This window comes from Larimichthys crocea, chromosome XXI (genome assembly GCF_000972845.2).
Source record: "Larimichthys crocea isolate SSNF chromosome XXI, L_crocea_2.0, whole genome shotgun sequence".
In the NCBI taxonomy this organism is placed as follows: domain Eukaryota; kingdom Metazoa; phylum Chordata; class Actinopteri; family Sciaenidae; genus Larimichthys; species Larimichthys crocea.
In genome coordinates this window covers 5526994-5549973 of record NC_040031.1, presented here as the reverse complement: position 1 = coordinate 5549973, position 22980 = coordinate 5526994, and the positions used below count along the sequence as shown (strand labels likewise).

The 22980-nt window shown below is 40.8% G+C and overlaps 5 protein-coding genes across 5 annotated transcripts; 2 read left to right on the top strand and 3 right to left on the bottom strand.

The window, feature by feature from the left end:
- The first annotated feature begins 789 nt into the window (after window positions 1–789).
- slc15a5 (solute carrier family 15 member 5) lies at window positions 790–4488 on the top strand. The gene is made up of 9 exons (XM_027273055.1): window positions 790–1436; window positions 1821–2043; window positions 2374–2543; window positions 2648–2868; window positions 2954–3140; window positions 3325–3513; window positions 3666–3797; window positions 3909–4017; window positions 4259–4488. The coding sequence occupies exons 1-9, from the start codon at window positions 1085–1087 to the stop codon at window positions 4398–4400; spliced, it is 1725 nt and encodes a 574-aa protein (XP_027128856.1). The 5' UTR covers window positions 790–1084; the 3' UTR covers window positions 4401–4488.
- A 140-nt stretch (window positions 4489–4628) lies between these two features.
- LOC104935508 (tripartite motif-containing protein 16) lies at window positions 4629–9193 on the bottom strand. The gene is made up of 6 exons (XM_010751360.3): window positions 8583–9193; window positions 8408–8503; window positions 6273–6506; window positions 6034–6187; window positions 5885–5947; window positions 4629–5789 (listed from the first exon to the last, which is right to left on the bottom strand). The coding sequence occupies exons 1-6, from the start codon at window positions 9153–9155 to the stop codon at window positions 5260–5262; spliced, it is 1650 nt and encodes a 549-aa protein (XP_010749662.3). The 5' UTR covers window positions 9156–9193; the 3' UTR covers window positions 4629–5259.
- A 404-nt stretch (window positions 9194–9597) lies between these two features.
- On the bottom strand, window positions 9598–12132 carry LOC104935507 (tripartite motif-containing protein 16). Its single transcript, XM_010751359.3, has 6 exons — window positions 11503–12132; window positions 11308–11403; window positions 10991–11224; window positions 10762–10918; window positions 10616–10660; window positions 9598–10520 (listed from the first exon to the last, which is right to left on the bottom strand). The coding sequence occupies exons 1-6, from the start codon at window positions 12115–12117 to the stop codon at window positions 9985–9987; spliced, it is 1683 nt and encodes a 560-aa protein (XP_010749661.3). The 5' UTR covers window positions 12118–12132; the 3' UTR covers window positions 9598–9984.
- A 204-nt stretch (window positions 12133–12336) lies between these two features.
- Window positions 12337–14298, top strand: tmem17 (transmembrane protein 17). The gene is made up of 5 exons (XM_010751358.3): window positions 12337–12566; window positions 12739–12842; window positions 13076–13189; window positions 13841–13984; window positions 14091–14298. Exons 1-5 carry the CDS (start codon window positions 12452–12454, stop codon window positions 14166–14168), a joined length of 555 nt encoding a protein of 184 aa, XP_010749660.2. The 5' UTR covers window positions 12337–12451; the 3' UTR covers window positions 14169–14298.
- Window positions 14299–14387: 89 nt separating this feature from the next.
- On the bottom strand, window positions 14388–22761 carry agbl2 (AGBL carboxypeptidase 2). The gene is made up of 22 exons (XM_019263082.2): window positions 22365–22761; window positions 21872–22001; window positions 21355–21528; window positions 20542–20649; window positions 20089–20236; window positions 19725–19980; window positions 19094–19495; window positions 18874–19016; window positions 18060–18219; window positions 17720–17846; window positions 17533–17633; window positions 17302–17414; window positions 17113–17191; window positions 16829–16951; window positions 16664–16747; window positions 16484–16582; window positions 16223–16310; window positions 15869–16021; window positions 15739–15769; window positions 15491–15642; window positions 15154–15295; window positions 14388–15000 (listed from the first exon to the last, which is right to left on the bottom strand). Exons 1-22 carry the CDS (start codon window positions 22398–22400, stop codon window positions 14760–14762), a joined length of 3090 nt encoding a protein of 1029 aa, XP_019118627.2. The 5' UTR covers window positions 22401–22761; the 3' UTR covers window positions 14388–14759.
- Window positions 22762–22980: the final 219 nt, after the last annotated feature.

Below are 22980 nucleotides of genomic sequence, written 5' to 3'. Positions count from 1 at the left end.
TTTAAGTTTTACAATACACATATAAATTCATTTATTTTGGTGATATTGAGTGAAAAATGGGAAGTTAATGAAACAATTTAAATAATTTATGTTTTATAATTGGCTGTTTGTGGTTTGTGAGCAGGTATTCTTTGGGCTCTGCTTTCCAATTGTGTTTCTGACAATGAGTTTACTGCAGAGTTGTTGTCCACTAGTCTGATCCAGTTGAAGCTAACCTGCCCGTGCACTCCGTCTCACTCTCACTTAACATTATCAGTCTAATTAGCAGCAGGCTTTCTAAAATGCACTAATACACTGAAGAGCTGTTTTCACAATGAGATGAGACATTTTGTGAGTGTCTGTAATTACCTGCAGCACTTTTTTTTCCTTCTAATGCTAAAGCTCACGGCTGTGGTCACATATGTTACTGAGTTGTTATTATCATTGAATCTGTTACTATGTTCAGTAGAAACATTTACTGAAATATGGAAAACATGTTGATTGTAACTACTTAACATATACTGCTGGGTAGCTTCATGTATACAAATACTTTATAATTTATTTGTTGATTATATTTTCTTTTAATAATCTGAATCTACAGAGTAACCAGAAACGTAAGATGTCAAATAATTGTAGAATAAAAATCTTCTGGAATGTAAAAATATAAAACAACACTAAAAGTACCTCAAAATTGTTCTTAGTAGAGTAAATGAGTAAATGTACTCAGTTACTTTCCACCACTGCTCTGTGTAAAACATTAATAAAGCAAACAATAATCACATCTTCGTATCTTGGTAATTAAAGAAATATTTCTGTTAAGCTCTCTACATCGCTCCCATCCATCACTCCTCTGTGAGGCGCCCATAGATCTGAGTAAGATCATGTCACAGGAGGATAATCACCCACTAGCACGTGCAGAATGCAGGTAGGTGTGTCCAGTCCTACGTGTCTCCAGTCCAGCTCCGGACTCACACCAAGGTGAGGGATTCTTGCTCTAGCCTCTGCTGGTCCTGTTGCCGCAGGACATTCAGAGTTCTGCGTGGTCAAGAGTCAACTGCATCCAGCCAACCAAGCAGCCCAGCAGCCAGCAGGTTGGCCAGGTGGTATGTTGCCTGGGGACATTCAGAGACTGCCAGGGGGCAGAAGCCAACTGCGACGACCCTCCCAGACCCCTTATTCAGACAGGGGACCACCGAGGAAGACCAGAAAGAAGCTCCAGGTTATCATCTGTGTACTGCTTGTGGAGCTTTGTGAAAGATTCACTTTCTTTGGGATTGTATGCAACATGATTATCTTCTGCACTGTGAAGCTGGGCTACAATAACTACTTGGCTGCGACAGTCAACCTGTGCTTTGTTGGAGCCAGCACCCTGACCCCTGTTCTGGCTGGGTGGTTTGCAGAAACCTGCTTGGGAAGGACCAAAGTGCTCTACTTGTGTGCTTTCCTTCATTTCTTTGGTAAGACACAGCAAATTAAAGGTTGTTACATGTTGTCTGATGTGATGAAGGTTCATTTAGTTTCAAAGCCTGTAAGCTTCTGTAATATTATTATATTGCATATTATTATGTACACAAATCTACTGGGGGATCAATTGAACCAGTTTAGAAGACAGATATAGATACAGAGATTTGTCTGAATATGTTAAATAAAGATAGTAGATGCACAACCACCTGACATATTAGTCATTGTGGATCTTTACCTTTACTGTGACCCCATTTCAAGACTGTTCCTAACTCTATGTAAGTGCTTAGTCATGGCTCTGCTTCCGTGAAGTCACACTCTTGTTTGAAATCTAGCTGCAACTACATGCCGTGAACTCCACCTGTCATCACACTCTCTAGGCACAGCCATGCTGCCCGTGGTGGCATTCCCGTTCGAAGATTTCTACATTGATACTCATCACATGACGCACCAGCTGGAACATCGGGAGCAGCAGATCTTGTTCTACACCGGCCTCCTGGCTGCTGCACTGGGTATCGGTGGTATCCGGGCCATCCTCTGTCCCATGGGAGCTTACAGCCTGCAGGGTTACAATCAGCACCAGCTCCTGTCCTTCTTTAACTGGTGGGTGGTTTGCCATCTGAATACAGTCATTCACTACTAGCCACTAATCAGACTCAGGCAGGCAGCCCATTGATCTTGTTACTATGATGTTACTATGTTTTACTAATTAGCACCAGACACAAAGTACAGCTGATTAAAATTATGATGATACTAGATGAAAAGTCGGGAGATCACCAGAGTCCATAAGATTCATCTTCTGGAGACCATGAATGCATGTACAACATACACAGCATTTTAGTCTGGACTCAGATGGTAGACCAAATGTTTAATCACTATGTTCATGAAATGAAGGACTTGTCAGTGTGATATCTGTTTTGTTTTTTTGCTCAGGTTCTACTGGTTGGTCAACTTGAACTCCACTGTGGTGTTTCTGGGTATTGCCTATATCCAGCAATCTGTGGCTAACAATCTGGGCTTCCTTATCCCGTTCACCTCTGTGCTGCTGGCTCTACTGGCCATACACATGATACGGAGCAAACTCACCTATAAACCCAAGAAAGGTGACATACATCAATAAATATAACGTAAACACCATTAAACATGAACTTGTAATGACTCACACAGTATAAAGACACAATTCTGTTCCTTCTTTTGTCTGTCATAGGTGGATCATTGCTGACCACACTGGGGGTTTTCTTGAACTCTTTCAAGATGTGCTGCCTCCACTATCGCCACCTGAGTGGAGATGTAGCATCTTGGTTGGACCGTGCCAAGGAGAACAATGGTGGACGTTACAGCGAAACACATGTAGAGAACGTCAAAGTCTTGGCCAAGCTCTTCCCTCTTTATGGGCTTCAGCTGCTATACAGAGCCTGCATCACACAGGTAGATCAATATAGGGAATAGGGAATATAAATGGTCTTTATTATGAAGCATGAAAAAGGATAATGTCCATGTTTTTTTCCTACAGATTCCCTCAGGTTACTACATACAGACGATGAACTCAAACCTTCACCTGAGCAACCTCCTGTTGCCTATCGGGGCCATGAATGTGATCAGCATCCTCCCTCTGCTGCTCTTAGCCCCAGTGATTGAGTGTGTGACAACTTGTTACCTCTCCATGGATAAAACTCCTCTGGCTCCTGCAAAAGTCATCAGTGAGTATTTCTCTGTGCACACATGCTCATCCCCCACTAATGCACCCATCATTTATAATGTCTTCACCTAAACATCCCTGTGTCTCTCTTGCTTTTCTGCCTCTCTCATCCTCCCTCTTTCCTCCTGTAATTATTCTGCAGCCCCCTCTCTCATCACCCCTCCCTGTCCATCCTCCCTTTCCAGCTCTGGGCCATGCATGTGCCACTTTGTCTGTCCTGGCGGCAGGTTTGTCTGAGCTGCAGAGGAAGGCTTATCCTCTGGTGGAGCAGACTCTGTCTGGAAAAGTTCTGCAAGTGTCGTCCATGCCGTGTTTCCAGCTGGCCCCTCAGTATATCCTACTCGGACTTGCAGAGGCTCTTGTCACCCCTGCATGTAAGTGACCGACTTAAAGCCTCCATTTCTTTATTAAATGCTGACCTTACATCTTTCCCCAAAACCTCTGTTTTATCACATCAGTTAGTTAGTTAGTTCAAACCAACTGACACACATTGACACCAATTGACATTTCACATCCTCCCTGGCAGGTTCCCTCATATCTTTCCAACTGACTCCGAGCCACATCAGAGGGATCTCCCTGCACTTCCTCACTCTGTCCTATGGAGGGGGCTGCTTTCTCGGAGCTTTCCTCATTCAGCTTGTGTACTTTCTCTCTGGAGGTAAAATGAATACTGCATGTTTTCTTCCAATAACAAATGATAGTGATACTTGAATGTGATTGAAAAATACATTTTTAACATAAGATGGGACTGATGCTGATTTCATTACAGGTAACTTCTACCCAAACACACTGCGTGACGGGAATCTGGAGAGATTCTTCTTCCTCCTGGCCACACTGATGGCTATAAACACCCTTGTGTGTTGGAGTGTATCTTACAGGTAAGGTGTTAATTCTAATTACCTGGAGTATAAGGTTGGATACACTCCAATTAGTGTATTAATTGTACATAATAAACGCTGCCATGTATGGATTGAAGTGTGTGTGCCATTTTTAAAGACATTACAGATAATTGTAGGTGCTTTTACAAATGCTGGGAAATATTATTAATTTGTGACGTTTTCTCTCCGATGCTTTAAAAACATGTTTTTTTTTCCGTTTGTTTCTTCTGATGTTGTCCAGGTACATAGACCTGAGTGTGCAGGGTAAAGCACTGACCATCAGCCCTCTGACAGAGAAGCTGCTGCATTACAAGGCCTGTCTGCGCTTCTACGACACTGTGGATCGCTCCTACACAACAGCCTCTATTGAATCTATTTTATGACTGTCTTCATCATGATGTCTGTCAGTGGCGCTGGCGCTGCATGTTACTATGTCAAAATGTCTAGCTTGGGAAATTGTGAGCTGAACTGTGTAAATTATTATAATTTGTTGTTTTATGGATGTGTGCAGATAAAATGTGTTTTAAACTGTTATTTTGTGCTGTATAATAGTGATATATTCTGAGATAAGTAAATAATATTGCATTAAATCATATTTAATAGACATATCGTTATGAAAGCATGGTCCTTTATTTGAGTCTATTAAGCTAAATTGATGTCTGCTTGATTGATTTTTTTGGATAATTAAAAATACAGAATATGCACAGCAGTAGTTACAGTCATCAAGAATTAAAAGACAGTAAGACTTATTTCCATTGTAGTTCTCCAACATGTAACAAACAACACAACAAAAACATGAAATAAACCATAAAACCAGTTGAGACAAAACATACAATATGACAATTTATATATTCTAAGCTCTCGTCACAATATAAATCAGACTACAAGTTACTGCACCCTAATGTGAACTTTGAGGCTTGAAGGACATACACCATGTGGCACAAAAAAGAATAAAAAAAATGATTTAATCATAAAATGACACAATATAAAGTTTTGTAATTAAAATAAGTAATATCTCTTGGAATCGTCAGACTCAACATGTGTAAATGTGTAAGGTTTTCAGATTACTTTTACTTTATTTTGTTACTTCTGGAGTTTATCATCATTGCTACTGAAAAGGCATTAAATGTGGTAATTAATAATTAAAACGACCCACAAATATGCTGCATATGTTAATATTTACTTGTGGTTTTCTGTCTTGTAGCTAAAACCTTTGAAATAGACAGTAGTGATTAATGTTGCTTAAATGTTGCATATTTTAAGCGTTGAACCTAAATCAACAGAAAACCCAGGATAGAGAGGTTTAGTGAAGGTGGTCTGGATTTGGTGGAGCAGTGTCAACGTGTCAGGGTCAGAAACATTGTAGAAGCTCAGACTTCCTGCTTCGTAATCAAGGTGTATGCCTACTCTGCGGGAGTGAACCGGAGGAATGTTGCCTTTGTGAATATTATCGTGCCAAAACCTGCAACCGGACGAAGAGCAGATTAATTTCCAGGAGAGATTATTGTGGCCAAAACAGCAATCTTTGCCGGAACCCTTTCTTTTAATGTTTTTGTACGACACAGCTAACTCAACAATGCCACCATCCCACTCCACCTCCCAGTAGTGGCTGCCTGTAAGGCCTTTTTGGCACAGAGCCTGGTTAAAGTAGGTGAATCTGTCAGGGTGATCGGGATGAGCCTGGTCCACACCGCTCCACGATATCTCTCTGTTTTTATCAGACAAGGAAAGACATGCAGCTACGGTGTTGGGATCCACCTCCACATTTGAGTCTGCAGGGACAGATGAAACAGATGAAAATTTACTTGATATATACATACATATTCTGTATGTATGCAGATATTTATACCACTCAAATCATGCTTACTCCTGTTTTTTGGCAGAATGGATATTCTTGGTATTTTTTTCAGGCTTGGCATTTTTGCTGACACTGTGACAAAAAGGAAATAAAACAAACTGATTATTCTGTCTATACATTAACAATAAGGTTTAGAGATCCAGATGGGTCGTACTTACACAAAGTTTTTTCAGATTGACTGAATATTTCATTCTTTTCTTTGCTGCACATATTTTTCAGTTTATCTTTCTGTGCAGTGACAAACTTGACCAGCATGTCAGGTCTTTCATATAAGTCTGTGAATGCAGGTGGATTTCCCAGGGCCTGAAAACCCTGCACAAGACAAACAAACCTATTCACAAAAACGCTTCAAAGAGTGGATACAATATGGTAAACACTCCCAAAGTCTCTACATCACCTGAAAAAAGTTAACAGGGTCCCCTGTTTGTGAAAGTTGGTTGAGTTTTTCCTGTCTCCTCCTCAGCTCAAGCACTTCACGCTTCAGTTGTGCAAGATGACTGTTGGTCCAGTCCACTCCAGCCTTCTCAGCTTCTCCAATTTTATCTCTCATCTCTGAGCGCTTCTTCTCCACAAAGCGGATTTGCTCCACACACAGTTGCTCAAAGTTATCACTCGCCTCCCATGCAGCATCCTTGAAAGAAACATGCAATAATTCAGGTAAAACAATGATGATGATGGGGAATAACTTTCACTTTTCTTATACTAAAACTCATTGGTACTATTATTTGTTGATATGAAAACTGAAAAGCAAAGCCTACTAAATAATAATAACAATAACACTTTCCTAAGCCCCCTCTCCTCTGACTGATTAGACTGTACCTGCTCTCAGTTTTTTGTGACGTCACCTTGTGATTGACAATAATAATGTGAAGACACCAAATCTCTCTGGTGCTCGGGGGAAGGAAGAAAAGAAGAGGTACAGTAAAGATGATGTCATGTATTTATTTGTCTGTTGCAGAACGATAGTAACATTTCAGAAATAATTGCAGTGTATATGATACATGTACAGAATAGTGGAAATCAAGCCTCTCTTAGGTTTTCCATTTTTATTATTTGGTTTCATTTTATTCTTCCAATTTTTTTTATGATTAGACTTATGATTTTACTGATTAGACACAACGGTTTCAGACACTCCTCATCTCTCTTCAGATGTGCTGTTGAGATATCTGAATCCCACCCAGTCACCAGTTATCTCCAATTTAGCAACATCAAGCGATCCTTCTGTCACCCCCACCTCTTGTTTACAGTTTTTATTTTGTGGGTAGTTAAATCTTATACTTTGTGTAAGCTATTTATCTATTATTTATATTATATATATATATATATATTATATATTATATATATATATATATATATATATATATATATATATTATATCTATATATATATATATTATATAAATATGTATGTTGTGTTTATATGTAAATTGGCAGTGCTGCAATGCAAGGGAGGCACCACCTTAAATCTTCGTCAGGGCCGGGACTGCTTGCACTGACTCCAGGAAGTCAACTTCAAAAGAGGATTAGTTTACCTTTGGACAGAGATAGGCTAGCTGTTTCCCTCCAGAGACTTTATGCTGAGCTAAGCTAATGAACTGCTGGTTATAGCTTCATATTTGACAGAAAGAGAATGAGAGGATGAAAGTGATATCAATCCTATGTCCAACTTTTGTTTCATGATCTTTGTTGTGGAGAAATTGCTAAAGTCGAAGGTCAATGGTGAGGTCAGGAGGTAAGAAAGTGTTCAGGAGCCTCTGATGTCTTATGCTGTATTATTTATTGACGCTTGGCCAAGGAGAATTAGAGACACTCTCAAAGTTCATCAGAAGTGTCTGAGTCGGTCTCACATTGTGCCCAACTCATGCTGGTGGATAGACTTTATGCAGGTGTTATTGTCAGCACATTCTAGTCTGGAGACACTGTTGTCTGTTTAGAACATCAACGGCAAGATATCTATTATGACTAGGAAGGCAGCAACAGGCCTCTTCGACCCTGGCCACCACAGTGTTGAGATAGGCTGGCACCTACTGTTCCCAGTCAAAGCAAAATAACTAATACTGCTGAGGACCTCAAGGCCCACACGTGACCTCGTGTAACCTAAGGATAGAAAATTCTATAACAATCTTGGCTATTGCTTTGTGCTTTAGAATGTCATAAATAAAAGTTGGGTTAAGATTACTGTACCTGTATGCATATACCAAACACTGTTTTCTTCCCTTGAAATTGAAAAATGTTGTACTATTTATTCACTATAAATCAACCAGTACAGACTCACAGTTGCATAGGCTAGATACACCATTAAAGTAAGCATGAAGCACTCATTTACATCATCAGATGTTGTATTTAACGTGTCTGCGGCTCAGTGTTTTTCTTCCTTGTTTTGCTTCACTTCATGCCCATAAAGAGAAGGGAAATTCCACTGCAGAACAAAATTTAAGACACATACACACACCCACATACTTCCTCTTTTCTAGGACATCTTAGAAAAAGAAGTAAAGGAATACTCATACTTATGTTTATGGATAACACTCACTCTTATTGAGTCTGCAGCCTCTCTCAGCTCCGCCATTTTCCTCTCTGACTCCAACACTCTGTCTGCTATTTCCTGTTTGGACCAGTCCAGTTGTATCTGTTGGAAAACAAACTTTTTCAGTGACATTAAAAGGACGGCTGACGAATGACTTCACCGTGGTGTTGAACTGAATTACCTGCATTTGACACATTTCTGCTGCGACTGCCACAGTGTCATGGTGTTTATGCTCACCCATCACACATAGCAGGCATAAGAACTGCTGATCAGTGCGGCAGTAAATCTCCAAAAGTTTGTCATGACGGCCACAGATGCTGTCTTTGACCCTTGCAGAGGCTTGAATCAGATTGTGTTTTCTTAATGGAGGCACTTCAAAGTGAGGCTTCAGGTGAGTCTCACAGTAAGAGACCAAACAGACGAGACAGAAGGTGGAAGCTTTTCTTTTTCTACCTGTGCAAACATCACACGGCACATCACCAGGTTCAGCAAAGGTGTCGGCAGCACTTTGACTGATTGTCTTCTTGTGTTCCTCCAACAGATCACCCAGGAGTGTGTTCCTCATCAGAACAGGCCTTGGGGAGAAAGTCTGCCTGCACTGAGGGCAGCTGTACATTGTTCCCCCGTTGTTGTTTGTATCCCAGAAGGTATTGAGGCACTTCATACAGTAACTGTGTCCACAGGCAGTAGTCACTGGATCCTCCAGTAACTGTAAACAGACAGAGCAGTCGAACAGTTCCTGACGGCAAGCCATTTTCTCCCGCTCAGACTGACTGACTAAGTTACTTTCACTCTTCCTGGAGGAGTGGCTTGTTGGCTGTTTACTCTCAGTGGCACAGTGACTGTGCTGTCTGTGTGAGCGTCAGTCAAAAACAAAGTAACATTATCAGGCTCAAACAGGTTTCAAACTCTACTTGAGTTAAACTATTGAACTTTAGTGTAAAGGATATAATCACATGTTGGAGTTAAGAAATACTCAAATACTATTTACAATTGATTAAAAGATTATATGTATGGCAATGAGGTTACTTATAGTGATGAACCCACAGAAAACTATATAACTCTGCAGCCCTCCCCCTTTAGCATCTTTCAGCTCCTTGTGGTGCTACAGCCCCCTCAACACCCCTACTTCCCATATCCATGATACCTAATATTTATACCATTATATGCACCAATAAAATGAACATTTAACAGTCTTTTACAGTTTTATGATTTTATTGGCATTAGTAAACACATGCCTAAGCTAGAGGAAACTGACCTCTGTTATTTATGAACATTTAATTGGTAAAGTCAAATCTTATTCTTAGTATCAAGCAATGAAATTCTGAATTAAAATGGATTCATTACAGGATCAGAAACATGAAACATACAAACAGAAGCACTTGGGGAAAAAACTCACATCAGTGTTTTCTTGCAAATAAAGAACATTTTAAAGAATGAAGTAAAGCTTTAAGTATAATGAGCAATGATAAACAATATTTTTAGCGTGACCTTTGCAGCACTGTTTTTTAATGCATACACAAGATAAGAGTGCAAAGACAATATTGTATCTGAAGTGTCACTTGAGCAACTGTGGCTGCTCTTTACTTTGGTGTACCCTTTCTACCCTTTATCTGGACTGAAGCACCTCTGGAGACCATGAACCCCGGGTACAGAGGCTGGGAGAATGTGGTCTGAACCTTGTGAAGGAGCATCATTTGATCAGAAGCAGACACACTGTAGAAGGACAGACTCCCTGCCTTATGGTTCAGATACACTCCTACAGTGGAGGAGCACGGGGTGGATATTTTGTTACTGATTGCACCACCGTGCCAAAAGGTGCAACCAGATTTGGAAAGGGAAATGCACCAGGACTGGTCTGTGTATCCAAATGCACTTTCTACCAGCTCTGCCCCTTTATAGCACATAGCAATCTCAACCCTGGGCCCCTGCCATTCAACCTCCCAATAGCAAGCTCCAGATAAACCTTCAATGCACAAAACTTGATCAAACTCAGTGAATCTCTCAGCGTGGTATGGATAACTCTGGGGTTTTTTCGTCCAGGTTACTCTGCTGTTTTCCTGAGAGAGCAGTAGGTGTTCAAATGCCGTGTTGGGATCCAAAGTGAGGTGGCAGTAATCTGAAATGCAGACAGTTCAATGTGATGAGTTTAGTACATTGGAAGTACAGTGGCCTTTTAAAAAAAGGGATATTTATGCTACAGAAATGACTTACAGATGCAGAGCTCCTGTCTTGTCTTAGGATCAGGATCAGCCTGTACTAGAAGCATAAAACATGAACATTTTGGTAAACTGTCTATTTATACAATATCACATACAGTAAATGAATATACATGATATAAATAAGTGCTTTTTTCTTACTTTCCTGGGTTAATACTGCAATGGCTTTTGATATGTTTTCCATTTTGTCTCTCAAATCAGAAATGGCCTTTGTTACAAAGTCGAAAGGTGTGTGCAGATCAACGTTGAAATCAGAGGACTCGTCAGGTTCTGGACGGTCAAAAATGGTCTGGCAGCTCTAGAAAAGAGAAACACAACATGAACTACAGCCCTACTCACAAAATAATCATGCATTCGTCTATCCATGTACCTGCAGGAAATGAATATGATCCTCAGTGACTGACAGCTGCTTCAGCTCATCCTCCCCCCTTTTCAACGCCAAGATCTCTTTCTCCAGCCGATCCACCAGTGACTCAGCTTGGCTCACCAGAGCCTTCTCCTGATCTTTTATCAGGTCCTTCATGGCACAACGCCTTTTATCAGCCATCAGAACTATTTCAGAATAAACTTTCTCATTCTGATCAACCGCTGCATCTCCAGAACACTGACAGTAGAAAGAACAATGTCACTCACTCTAAAGGAATTGCATTTAATTGCATGAATTTAAATAATCTAAAGACAATTCACCTGCAGGGCTTTCACTTTCATTCTCAGCTGCCTCAGCTGTTTCTCTTTCGCCTGTATTCCCTGTTGGTATCTTTGTTTCTTCTTTCCGAATTGTTTCTGAAAATAAAATCAGATTAACATGTACACCTGACATACAGAGTGACTGATAACTACAACAACACATTGATAATCATAAACTTTGGCCAAAAGTCTTACTTGTTTCTCTTTCCTCTCTGCTGCAGCCGAGACGGTGTCATGACCTCTGTGCTCATCCATCACACAAAGCAGGCAAATGCACTGACCATCACTGCGACAATAGACTTCAAGCAACTTGTCATGCTTAGGGCAGATCTTCTCCTGCATGGAGGCAGACACTTCCACTAGCTTGTGTCTTTTGAAAGCAGCAGACTCATAGTGAGGCTGCAAGTGACTGGCACAGTAAGAAGCCAAACACACCAGGCAGGACTTCACAGCTTTCAGCTTCTTCACAGTGCAGAAATCACACTCCACATACCCTGGACTAGATTTGTCATCCTTCTCAGGAGGGATGGGCTCTCCTGCCCCTGACATATTCTCAGCCAGATTAGCCAGCACTGTGTTCTTGTTCAGCACAGGCCTGGTGAGGAAAGTGTGTCTGCACTGAGGACAGCTGTAAACACCAATGTGATCCTCCCGGTCCCAGTAGCCATTTATGCAGTCCATACAGTAGCTGTGGCCACACATAAGAGTCACAGGGCTCCTCAGAATATCCAAACATATCGAACAAGATAAAGCATGTGGCCCTTTGCAGCTCTGTGCCATCTTCCAACACTGCACTTTGTTAAGTTTCATTTTCTGTGAAACCAAAACTCTCAGTGGGAGTGACTTAACCTCTTATTGTGCTTTCTCTAATAATTCAAACACCGTAAAGAGTAATACTAACAGAATAACTTTTTGTTTAAAGTTCATTTTGGTGTGAGGAAAACAATATTAAACACAGTTCAGGATAAAAATAAATAAATAAATAAATAAAAAACATTTTTCATGCGAGATTTGAGCGGAAACACGAGATTTCGTCGGTATCCATGGAGACGACGGCAGCGTCCGGTCGCTGCACCGCGGAAGAGGCGGTGTGTGTGTCTCCTCCTCCTCTTCTGTTTGTGTTTAGCAGCGAGCATTTCACACGATGGAGATGCCGGAGACGATTAGAAGACGTTTAGAGGACTTTTCTCGGACTGTTTTATTTGACCAGAGTCGGACACAGTCGTTCACAAAGGAGGACGGCTCGTTTTTAGCACACGGTGAGCTCCAAATGTAGCTGACCTTATGGACGAACTAGCATTGATGTTCACTGTGCTAACCAGCGATAGGATGGGGACAGCTGGATTAAGCTACATTTAAAGCATAGCTTTACATTAGCTGTCGGTGATACTGGGTTATTTATGCATGTATGTGTCTTTTTTTCTCCCCCAGACAAGCGAGTCCTGTCTAGTCTCCCCCTCCAGATGTCTCTGTACTTTAACATGTGGTTCTTCCCCCTGTGGTGGATCAGTGAAATTGTAATGCTGCAACTTAAGGTAAGGCAAAAAGAGAGAAAGTGACCAGCAGGGTCCCCGTAGCCTACCAAAATAAAGGTAAAAGTGCTTAAATGATCCTGGAAGGCTGATACAAGTGAATTATTGTTGGTAATTTTCGTGTTTCTACCTGGAAACAAATGAGTATTCCAGGCCTTAAAAGCCCATTTAAATAAATAACATTCATTTCAGTTGACTTCATTTAACTGATTTGTTGTAATTGTTTTTTCTATCAGTATCCTGCCTTGCCAGACTACTACAAGTTCATCCTTGTCACTATTCTCATCGTGATGACTCTGATCGAGGCCATTAGACTCTTTCTCGGTTATGCCGGGAACCTGCAAGAAAAGGTTGGTGCGTCACTCACGCAAACATGAGGAAGTAGTTGATGTAGACCAGTGTTTCTTAAACTTTTTATACTGCGTACCACCTCTGAAAATATTAGGCTTACAAAGTACTGCCATTATGAGTGACGTTAAAATACAGAAGTATAGGCTGACCCCTTTCAGCTGCAGACAGTTCACACAGGAGGCTGGTTTATTACTAATAGGAAGATTGTTCATTGTTGTTGAATCCTTAATGAAACTGCTTCAAGAACTAAAGCTGATTTGTTTGAAAGCGGTACTCTTGATCTGCACTTCTGTTCCTGATTTTTCCCATTCAGAGCAACAATTGCAGAGTTTTTGAACCAGTTATTTCACCTCTGCTTAGTGTGTTTTTGTCGCATCCGAGCTGACTACATACCAGGATGTTTAAACTAAACATTTAAGAAAATACACAACCTATTTAAAATTACATATCTAGTGATCCCATAGTTTAGTTTCAGTAGAAACTTTGAAGTATTTTGATAGTAGATATTTTAAGAGATTCCTCCAAGTAGCCCTATTGGGAGGTCACGTTTCACCAGTGGTTCCATAGTTTGAGACACAGTGATGAAGACAACACTAACAAAAAAGATGCAAAGCAGAGATTGTGATCCCTGTTTTGTTTGTTTGTGGAAGGTCCCAGAGTTGGCTGGATTTTGGCTGCTGAGCATCCTGCTGCAGTTTCCACTCATCCTGTTTCAACTGTTCAATGAAGCCATTCTCATACAACCCCTGGAGAGAGGCGTTCACATCGTTCTCGCCATATTCATACTCACACAGGTATAATTACATTCCTTTACAAAGCTACTAATAGGTAAATAGACACATTGTTCAAGTTTTTTTAGATTTCATAAAATTTAAATGTTTTCTTTCCTGAATGATCCAGGCTCTCTCTGGTTTTGTCGCCCTACGGGACATGGTCAGACACACTGAAAGCCAATTTCACCTCCGGCAGTTTGACTGAGTAATAAAGCTCTGATGTCGCAGACAGGACAACAACAAATGATGTGCCACTTTTGTATTACATGTACTACACGTGATATTACCTCCTGAGAAAAGAAAAACATTTGAACATATTTATTTTTGTATTTTATTCACTTTATATTCCACTGGATTGGATTTGTAGTGTTGCAATAAAGCTAATCAACATAACAAGCAGCCCATGTATCATTTATTAGGATATCAATGCAACGCTTCATAGACTTTGTGTCAGTGCACTCCTGAGAGTCCGTGCATGATGGGTTTGTCATCTCTTAATCTTGTCCTTATCAATACCAACACAGCACTATCATTAACACCAGATTTTTCATCAAAATATAAAGGGGACATATGAATTAGGAAAACATCAAACAAAAATTGGTGTTTTACTATTACTAAAGGGTTTCACTTCTATGCAGTTTGAACTGCGTCGTGATATCTGAGTGAATGAGGTAATAAACATTTTATTCCAGCACTTCTGTTATCTAACAGACCTGTTGAAGTTCAAGTATCCATCAGAGGAGGTTCACAGCACGTCACAGAACAGAGAGAATAAACTCAATCTGCAGTTCCCCGATTATAAATAAGGTGTCCGCAGTGATGCAGACTGTGATGATCTTGTGACCATTGTTTCCCGTTGAGCTGCACTTATTTGGCTTTCTCTCCCAGAATGATAGCCCCTGATGACTTTAGACTGAAGCGTAGTTAGCATGTCACTCTGTGGACGTGGAGGCTCCATCTTCATGAGACCTGAAGGCTTCGACACAGGGGATAAAATACCTATGTCCTTTTTGTCCCCCAAAGTCTCTTTGCCCAGCCTGAGGAAAATGAAAACAGATATTGAGAAGAGAAAACCACATTGAAAGACCATAACAATGAGGTAAAATGCATATTTATTGTCTTATCATGACTGCACAAAGATCAGGGCTTATGTTACAATCAGAATAGACAAAGTGAGTGAGTAAATTTACTGTTCTCCTCTAAGGTCTGTGCCCCTCGTCACAGGCACAAATAAATTGCTGTGTGACTCAGTTTCTCGTAGGGTGATGTCAGCGGTGAGATGTCTCTGGTTCTGCTCTCCAAATGGTACACATTTCAACAGTGACAACCGCCCTGAATAAATGACAAGATCAGTATACAAGAGTGAGGTTAACTAAAAGTAACAAAGAAAAAGAAGACATTTTTTCATTTTGTCCAAAACAAAATAAACGCTTTTCTGAAGCAACTTTATTGCCACAAAAAAAAAAAAAAAAATCAGTAAGGCAATTACAGTTTAATTTATCAGTATAATTTGTGTGCATATGAAACCTTCTGAGGAATCTTCTTCCTGTTCCATATTCTGCTGACGTTCGGAGACCCGTAAAGCGTGTCTGTCTCCAAGAATATGCCGGCTGTTGAACAGCAAACACTTTGCTGGAACCATGTCTGGAATCATTTTGACGTACATGGATGAGGGAGACCTGCGAAAGAGGAAACATAACACTGAATGAGAACATACCCCAACATGTAGTTATCTACTTGTTGATGTAGTTTTCTAATGTCTCTGTGAGGTTTACCTGCGGGATCTTGTAAGGCAAGATGGCAGCCCTAAAAGAGGGAGACGAAGCAGACTTGAAATGGCTGAGAGATGGTGAAAGTTTGGACTTTTAATTCATTTGAATTAATTCAGTTCCATAAACCACAAACCTTTGTAGACGTTATAGGAGACAAAGGATTGTCGGGGGCAGGGACACTGTCTCTGGTTGGAATGAATGGAATTGGGTGCAGGTGGAAGGAGAGCACTGAGGTGTAGCAGCTGAGAGGGGCATCGCCAGTGTCCTGCATACATCCCTGTGTCCTCTGTGGAAGCAAGTCAAGCAGACGGTTCACTGCTATACAGCAAGTTTCCTAATGCACTGATGGTTCAAACTACTTTTGCCTCTACCATCAGGAGAATATCTATGTAATGGACAATGAAACACTTAAAATACATCTTCACCAACTGATGGTAGTGTTGAGTAAAAGCTGAGGGAGTGGGGACAATTTTTAGAATAGCCATACCTGTGTGAGCTGTGTATGTGCTGGCATGTTGATATGCCTTTTCCCTGTGATGAAGGTATGCAGCTTTCACGTTTTCCAGAGAGTTTTCCTGGAACACAGAAATGAAATGTCCTCAAAATAGAAGTCAAAACTGGGGATTGCGTTCTGTTGCTTCACAAGAAGTACCTGGTAACTTGCAAACTGTCACTGTCACACTATTAGAACTTACTAAAAATATGCTGATAATCTAACACTTTGGTGAGGAACGTGGTTCATCTTTACCTGTACAGGCTTGCAGCCTTGCCACATAGTCACCTGACTGACTTCCACAGGGTTAGTTGTGGCTGGAGGGATCACTGCTTTTCTTAAGAGGCCATTTATCTTCACAAAGAAAGAAATATTAAACAGAAGCAGCTCAGGAAATCTTCTCAGTAAACTTATTCACACGTTCATTCTCCATACCTGCCATTTTTTCTTGTGTCTGCCAACAGGCCTCTCTGGGATGCTCTCTTTAACTGCGGTACTCTCACTGGGCAGGTTGGACTCCTGCAAACACCGTTCACTCATCAGTCTTGTCAGAGATGCATGAAGATCGTGCACTGATTAATGGGACATTTAGTCTCTTACAATATTTTTGATGCTGCTTTGCACAACTTTTGGCTGCGTGTTATTCTTTACTCTCTCAGGTCGCAGCCTGTTCCTCTCTTTATGACTCCTCAAGCGTTTCTTTTTCTTCTTTTTTGGAGTTTGCTGTGGAGAACAGCAAAGCATGTGGCAAACAGATACAAGAGAACGTATGAATCAAAACTGATTTTCACATGACCCAAATGTGAAATTAACCTCACAGAGAAAATGAACTACTACATGGAATAAACACTATTCCATGGAGGAGAAGATTTATGTCAGTGTACCTCTGGATGTGCAGTTTCTGGCTGGTTCAGTAAATGAACTGGAAGTCCGTCAGAATCTGAACTATTTGACCCACTGGTGCTGTGAAAACAAAATTTTATTTTATTTATTTTCATTTTATACATATCCCATATTGCCCAAATGTTGTTTGCATTTGTATTTAAAATAGTAATACTAAACAGCTATATCACCTGGTTTCCAGGTCAGACACAGAGATGTTACAGTCAATGCCCAAATCCTTGCCCAGCCTCTCTCTGACCTGTTTGCTCAACAATACTGCCAGCTCTGTCAGACAGTTATTGGTCTGAAATAAAAAGCACAGAGGAAACATTTACAAGGAGTTTATTTTTGGGGGATACAATTTCCCCTTTCTTTGAGTGACATAAAGACCTCCAGTGGTGGAAGGAGTCTCTGTCTCTCACCTTGGCTGGATCAGGGTCACAGTAGTCCAGCAGAGTGTCACAAAAGTAAAACCCAATGGACTTCAGGTCATGAGAAGTAAAATGAGTTCCTCTTCTGTCACCTAACAGTCAGACAGATGATAGATCCTCAGGCAAGAGACATGCAAGTGTACACACACAGACACACACTTGGACAGTCTGAACTCACCCAGAGTGGAGCCTCCAAAAGTGGCCTCCATAGTGTAGCTGTTTTTGATGCCAAGTCTCCACATGGCAATTCGTCCAGTTCCTTCTTTGCTCTTCTGCACCCGAAATTTACAACTCTTGAAGGAGAACTAAGGAAGATAGTGATTTAGATGTTAGAATGTTGAAAATAATACCAAGGAATCAACACTGTCTGTGAAAAAGTGTTTTATATATTGTAAAGATTGGTGTTGGTGTCCATACTCGAATATTTGTAAGCTAATTAAAACGGGTCCATAAAAGGCCAAAAAAATAACATGTACAATCTTTAATTGCAGTTCTAAAAGTCATATGTTTCTCCTTACCTTAGTGCTGGCATTCTTGCTCATCATTAGTGGAAAGATTCTCTCATGAAGCTTCAGCGAAGCGTCACCTCGGTTGTTACAACCGTACATGAAGACGTTGTTTTTACGGTTGTGGCCATGAAAGTCACAGTAAAGAACTACATCCATCTCAGCTACCAGCCTAGGAAAATAAGGAATAACGGGACCAGAAAATGTCACTTAGTCACTCGTGAATATTCCAAATAGAAAAATGTGGGCACAAAACAGAGAGCATGCAAATATAGTATAGTAAAGGTATAGTATGAGCCATGATTGAATTTTTTCAAGACACAGTGTAAATAGTTAATGCTACCCACAACAGTTTTTATGCAACTTGGCCAGAAACATTCTCTATTTTATCTGTACTTTATGTCTAACAACTATGTAATAGAGGCAGATATGCCATGGAAAAAAGTTAAGTTAGAAAGTCAGTCAACTTTGCCTCCAGATTAAGTTCAGAATAAGTGCATGCAGTGAAATATTGTTGTACCATTGTTGTCCAATATTGTTATAAAATTGGACAGCCTTCTGCTATAAAAGCAAATTAAATAACACACTTCTTATTGAAAGAAGATGTGCAATTGGCGTTTGTTTGTTCTTTGTTGTTTGCACATTTTGTCCTCTCATTTTTATTCTCACTCTGTCTATAGCCCACTCTAAGCCTCAACCAGACAAAACAAACTGGTTTGCTCACTGTTTTCTGTTCTAAGTAAGAAGAGCTAAATTAAAAAATTTCTTCTAAATTACAAAAAGATGTAATACATGTTTTAATGTGTTTGTCCATGTCCTGTCTTACCTTTCCACCATGTTTCGGGTGTGCCAAACACAGGGAAAAGAATCCCGGAGCAATGTCTTGTAATTTCTGTTGAGGTCCCTGCCTGCCAGGGAGCAGCGGTAATTTCCCACTACCACACCATCTGGATTCAACATCGGCACCACCTGCGGCAGCACAAATGACGAGAATGACAATACAGATGTGCACACGGATGTGACACTATGACCTTAAAAGGTCTCACCTTAAAAACAAAAGTGTCCCTAAGCAGCTGAGCATCCTCTGAGTCCCCGAGCAGAAAGTCTAGGAACCCCTCCATCATCCAGGAGCTGTTGGTCTCTCCAGGGTGCACTCTGGCCGTCACCACCACAGCCTTCTTCATCCTGCCCTCTAACCTGCCAACCCCCCGGGACGTTATTGTCACCACATACACAGCATTCCCAGCCAGGCTGTGGCACAACACCCGTAGCGTACAGTAAGACGCAACTGCTGGGTTGGAAGAAATGCGCCTAAGGTATCGCTGCAAGTGTGAATAGGTGTAGGGGTAGCAGTGGGCCAGGTAGCAGGTGTCTGAGTCATAGGGGAACTGGAGAGTCCAGGTGAGTGAGTACAGGTTGATTGTGTCGCTGTTGTTCTCCTTTGTGTTCTGAAAAGAGACATAATGGTTTTTAAGAGAGATCCTGTCTGGCTGCTCTGGTGTGCTTTCATAATTCTGGCAGATGATTAAATGTTCTCTGTGATGGATTACCTACTTAAATAGTTTTTAATCTCTGCAAATCAAAAACACAAACTGAAAAGTGCAGCTGTTGGAAAAGTAGGAAATGTACAAGTTACCATTTTTAAATTTTCCAACTCATGTCAGACACTCCACGTACCTGATTGATGTTGCGGTAGTATCTGATATTAGAGCCGGTGCGTTGCCATCCAGCACTTTGCTCCTTGGCAGCCTTCTCGGAATAGAGGAGGGGTCTCATACCATAAGAATACAGGCTGCTGCTCTTCATCAAGTTGATGATGGTAAAGCGGTAGGTCACTCCAGCCTTCATGTTCCTCACCCTGAAGTAAAACCACTGCGTGTGCTTTTTGGTGTACATGTCTGTGCGCAGGGTGAGCTCATAGTCATAGACACCCCTGAACAGAGACACACAGAGAGAAAGGGTAACTTGTTGTTAAAAACTAACAGAAATGAAAATGCAGTGGTTCAAAACTTGAAACAACTAGTCATTAAATGAAACTCACACTTGCACAGCCTTCTGAAGGTTCCCACTCTCAAAGCGTGACTCAAACTCAAGGGTGAAGTCTGTCAGATTGATCTCATGAGTGGCGCTCTTAATCGGCCCTCTGCTTCCTCCAACACGGGAGCAGGTGAAAAAGGGACGCTTAGTGGCTTGAAAGAGTGTGAACAGACAAATAGTTAATATCAAATGCTAATTTTGATAAAAACATAGCTGTATATCATGTTGTGATATCAATATGAAATACACATGTTAGGTTAGGCACATTTATGCTGCAAGATGCTCTTACATTCAAACAGATCATCTACCCTCCAAGAGGAGGCTGTGGCATGAAGTAACACAAAGTGTTAGGTTTCTATCATCTTATGTTGAGAGAAATTTGTCAACACCACTCTGGTAACATAATGTACTATATAACCTGGTGGTTAAACAAAAAAATGCGTTTGTCAGAAGTTACCGTGGTCAGTGCAGTATACCACTTTGCCTCTCTCCTCTCCGACTGGCATGGGTGTTCTCTCTTGTCCTGTAGGCTGGTAGAAAAGCTCTGGCTCTGGGGGGTCCCACTCTACAACACACACTCTCTTGGTGTTATTACATGTAAACAATAGCAGCTGATAGAGGCTGATTAACACCATAAGTCTTTGTGCATATCAGGTAACATACCAAGTCACACAAGAGTTCAAATTATGCCAGGCTTATGGGCAAAGAGGATTTCTACCGGTACCTACATTTTAAAAAAAGAAATAAGGTGCTCAAGAATAACCCTGATACTCATTGATGCTTATAATAAAAAATAAAAAAAAAACACTAAAGGCATCATAAGGAAATTACACAAAGGCTTCACCTTAATGAATAAAAATTCAACCAACTACATAAACTGGGTAAGGGAAGCTGATATATCAAGAGACGATGTGTAGCTTATGGGAGACCCAGTCTACCTCTACTCAGCACTCCCGCTGGAGGGAGTGTGGATCGGTTTCAGCAGACCATGCTCACATTTTCATATATTAGGCCTTTCTGGAAAGAAGTGGGCCAATTGGTCTCAGTGATCTTGGACCTGAGATTTGATTTGATTTACAACCTTAAATATAAATGTATATATGTATCTTTTATTTTTCTAACTTTTCTAACACTTTTCTTTCATCTCCCTGTACTTGTGCAATTTTTTTCATATCCTTATTTTTATCAGTGTAAAAACTCCAGGCCCCATCTTTTCCGGGTTCACATAAAAACTATAAAAATTAAAGTAAAAAAAAGTGTTTCTAATTACCAATGTGATGGATAATGTCACTGATGACCTCACACTCTATGGGCCAACGGGGGCAGGAGATAGACGGGAAGTTAACCAGGTCCAGCGGTGCCCTGAGACTCAAAACAGGTCGGCCAGCATCAAAGTTGATGAGCAGCTGCCTGGTCCGCAGAGTCTGATTCAGGTTCATAGACACTGAATGGGGACATGAATCACATCGTTAATAACCGTTCTTTCATGCTCTGGTTCTTCCACTATTGGATATACATTTTTCATCAGGTCTGGCCCCCTTATCTCACCTAGACCAAACAAGCTTGTCCATTTAAAAGGGATTATGCTGCACCTGATGGCTTTAATTATCTCAATCACAAAAGAGCTCCCATTTCACACAAGTGTTGTCCAAAAGCAAAACCCAAGCCTGTATATGACGGTCCACTTCACAGCTAAAGGCTGATGCAGAACTTTATGAAACTTACTTCAGCAGCAGTTAGACTATACGTGTGTATTTGATCAAAAAGCCTCTGTGAGAACAGCTTACACATCTTCCTCCCTGTTAATTCCTCCTCGTCTTCCTCTGTGTTGGAGTCATTGGTGGACGATTTGTCCAGCTGGTAGTTATTCCACCAATTCCTGATAGCAGAGACAGCCATGGTTGATGTTTTCTCTGTCTGATTGGGGGGAAATGCAAGTCATCATTGTTGTATCCAGGCTTGTAAACGGGATAATACAAAGATGAATTGTGTTATCATCGTGAAGAAATTTGATTTTTTTAAAAGCCAAATTCATCTTTTCCCATAGAATCAAATATCATGCATGTAACAGTTTAAAGTTTCAGACATGATTATCTTACGCTATAAAAACATCTATGGGATAATGTGTTTATTTGGGGGTTATTTGAAAGTTATTGGCATGCACCAATCAATGAACAAACTAACAAGAAACCTTGGAACAACGTTTATTTGCATGCATCTGTAACCTCTAGTTCTCGTTAATCATTTCTGATATCCTGAGGTAATATTGTGAAAACTTACATGTGCGGTGCTGAGGGTTGAATTTCTCACAGCCATCCTCGGCTGCCTTTCAGACACAAGGAAACTCTTCTGTTGGCCTTTCGGTGCATTGTTACAACATCAACTAGTCTAACTGTTAGTTAACTAGCTCCAACAAGTCTCCCAAAGCCGTACAACCTCCGTCTTCTAACATCGTCAATTGACTCCTCCTATGTTGCTCTCAACTTGCGCAACATTGTTTTTACAATATCAATCTGCCAGCAACTTACCTCGCTTATATTTTAATAACCGTACTCAAAGCATACGTTTAAAAAAAACAAACATTTATAAACACAAGAGCGAACAGCAAACTTGGCGGCTGCCACGACCCCCCTGGAAAAAATCTTTCAAGAGGTAGGCGACGTTGCTCAGCAACCGGTTGTCTCAACAACACCGCGGTTGCCATGGTGACCTGCTACATTCACCATATTTATTTCAGCATCATTTGCTCTCTGCGCCATTAAACTATTGTGTCTTATTCTGTCTGCAAATATTATTGATGTTTACATATATATATATAGAGATCTACATACACGTATGTGTAGTATAAGATAGTTTCTCTATGGAGTCTAGGGGGCAGTCCAAGACAGAGCTGGCC

Excerpts from the sequence above, each read along its gene's own strand:
- tmem17 (XM_010751358.3), top strand. The coding sequence starts at position 12,452 with ATGGAGATGCCGGAGACGATTAGAAGACGTTTAGAGGACTTTTCTCGG. Across the intron at positions 13,190-13,840 it reads CCGGGAACCTGCAAGAAAAG|GTCCCAGAGTTGGCTGGATT; the intron begins GTTGGTGCGTCA and ends TGTTTGTGGAAG. Across the intron at positions 13,985-14,090 it reads CCATATTCATACTCACACAG|GCTCTCTCTGGTTTTGTCGC; the intron begins GTATAATTACAT and ends TGAATGATCCAG.
- slc15a5 (XM_027273055.1), top strand. The coding sequence starts at position 1,085 with ATGTTGCCTGGGGACATTCAGAGACTGCCAGGGGGCAGAAGCCAACTG. Across the intron at positions 2,044-2,373 it reads CTCCTGTCCTTCTTTAACTG|GTTCTACTGGTTGGTCAACT; the intron begins GTGGGTGGTTTG and ends TTTTTTGCTCAG. Across the intron at positions 2,869-2,953 it reads ACAGAGCCTGCATCACACAG|ATTCCCTCAGGTTACTACAT; the intron begins GTAGATCAATAT and ends TTTTTCCTACAG.
- agbl2 (XM_019263082.2), bottom strand. The coding sequence starts at position 22,400 with ATGGCTGTGAGAAATTCAACCCTCAGCACCGCACAT. Across the intron at positions 16,748-16,828 it reads AAAGCAGCATCAAAAATATT|GAGTCCAACCTGCCCAGTGA; the intron begins GTAAGAGACTAA and ends CGGTGTTTGCAG. Across the intron at positions 16,311-16,483 it reads AAGGCTGCAAGCCTGTACAG|GAAAACTCTCTGGAAAACGT; the intron begins GTAAAGATGAAC and ends TCTGTGTTCCAG.
- LOC104935508 (XM_010751360.3), bottom strand. The coding sequence starts at position 9,155 with ATGGCTTGCCGTCAGGAACTGTTCGACTGCTCTGTCTGTTTACAGTTA. Across the intron at positions 8,504-8,582 it reads CAGAAATGTGTCAAATGCAG|ATACAACTGGACTGGTCCAA; the intron begins GTAATTCAGTTC and ends GTTTTCCAACAG. Across the intron at positions 5,790-5,884 it reads CATTCTGCCAAAAAACAGGA|ACTCAAATGTGGAGGTGGAT; the intron begins GTAAGCATGATT and ends CTGTCCCTGCAG.
- LOC104935507 (XM_010751359.3), bottom strand. The coding sequence starts at position 12,117 with ATGAAACTTAACAAAGTGCAGTGTTGGAAGATGGCACAGAGCTGCAAA. Across the intron at positions 11,225-11,307 it reads TGAAAGTGAAAGCCCTGCAG|TGTTCTGGAGATGCAGCGGT; the intron begins GTGAATTGTCTT and ends TTCTACTGTCAG. Across the intron at positions 10,919-10,990 it reads ATCATATTCATTTCCTGCAG|AGCTGCCAGACCATTTTTGA; the intron begins GTACATGGATAG and ends TCTCTTTTCTAG.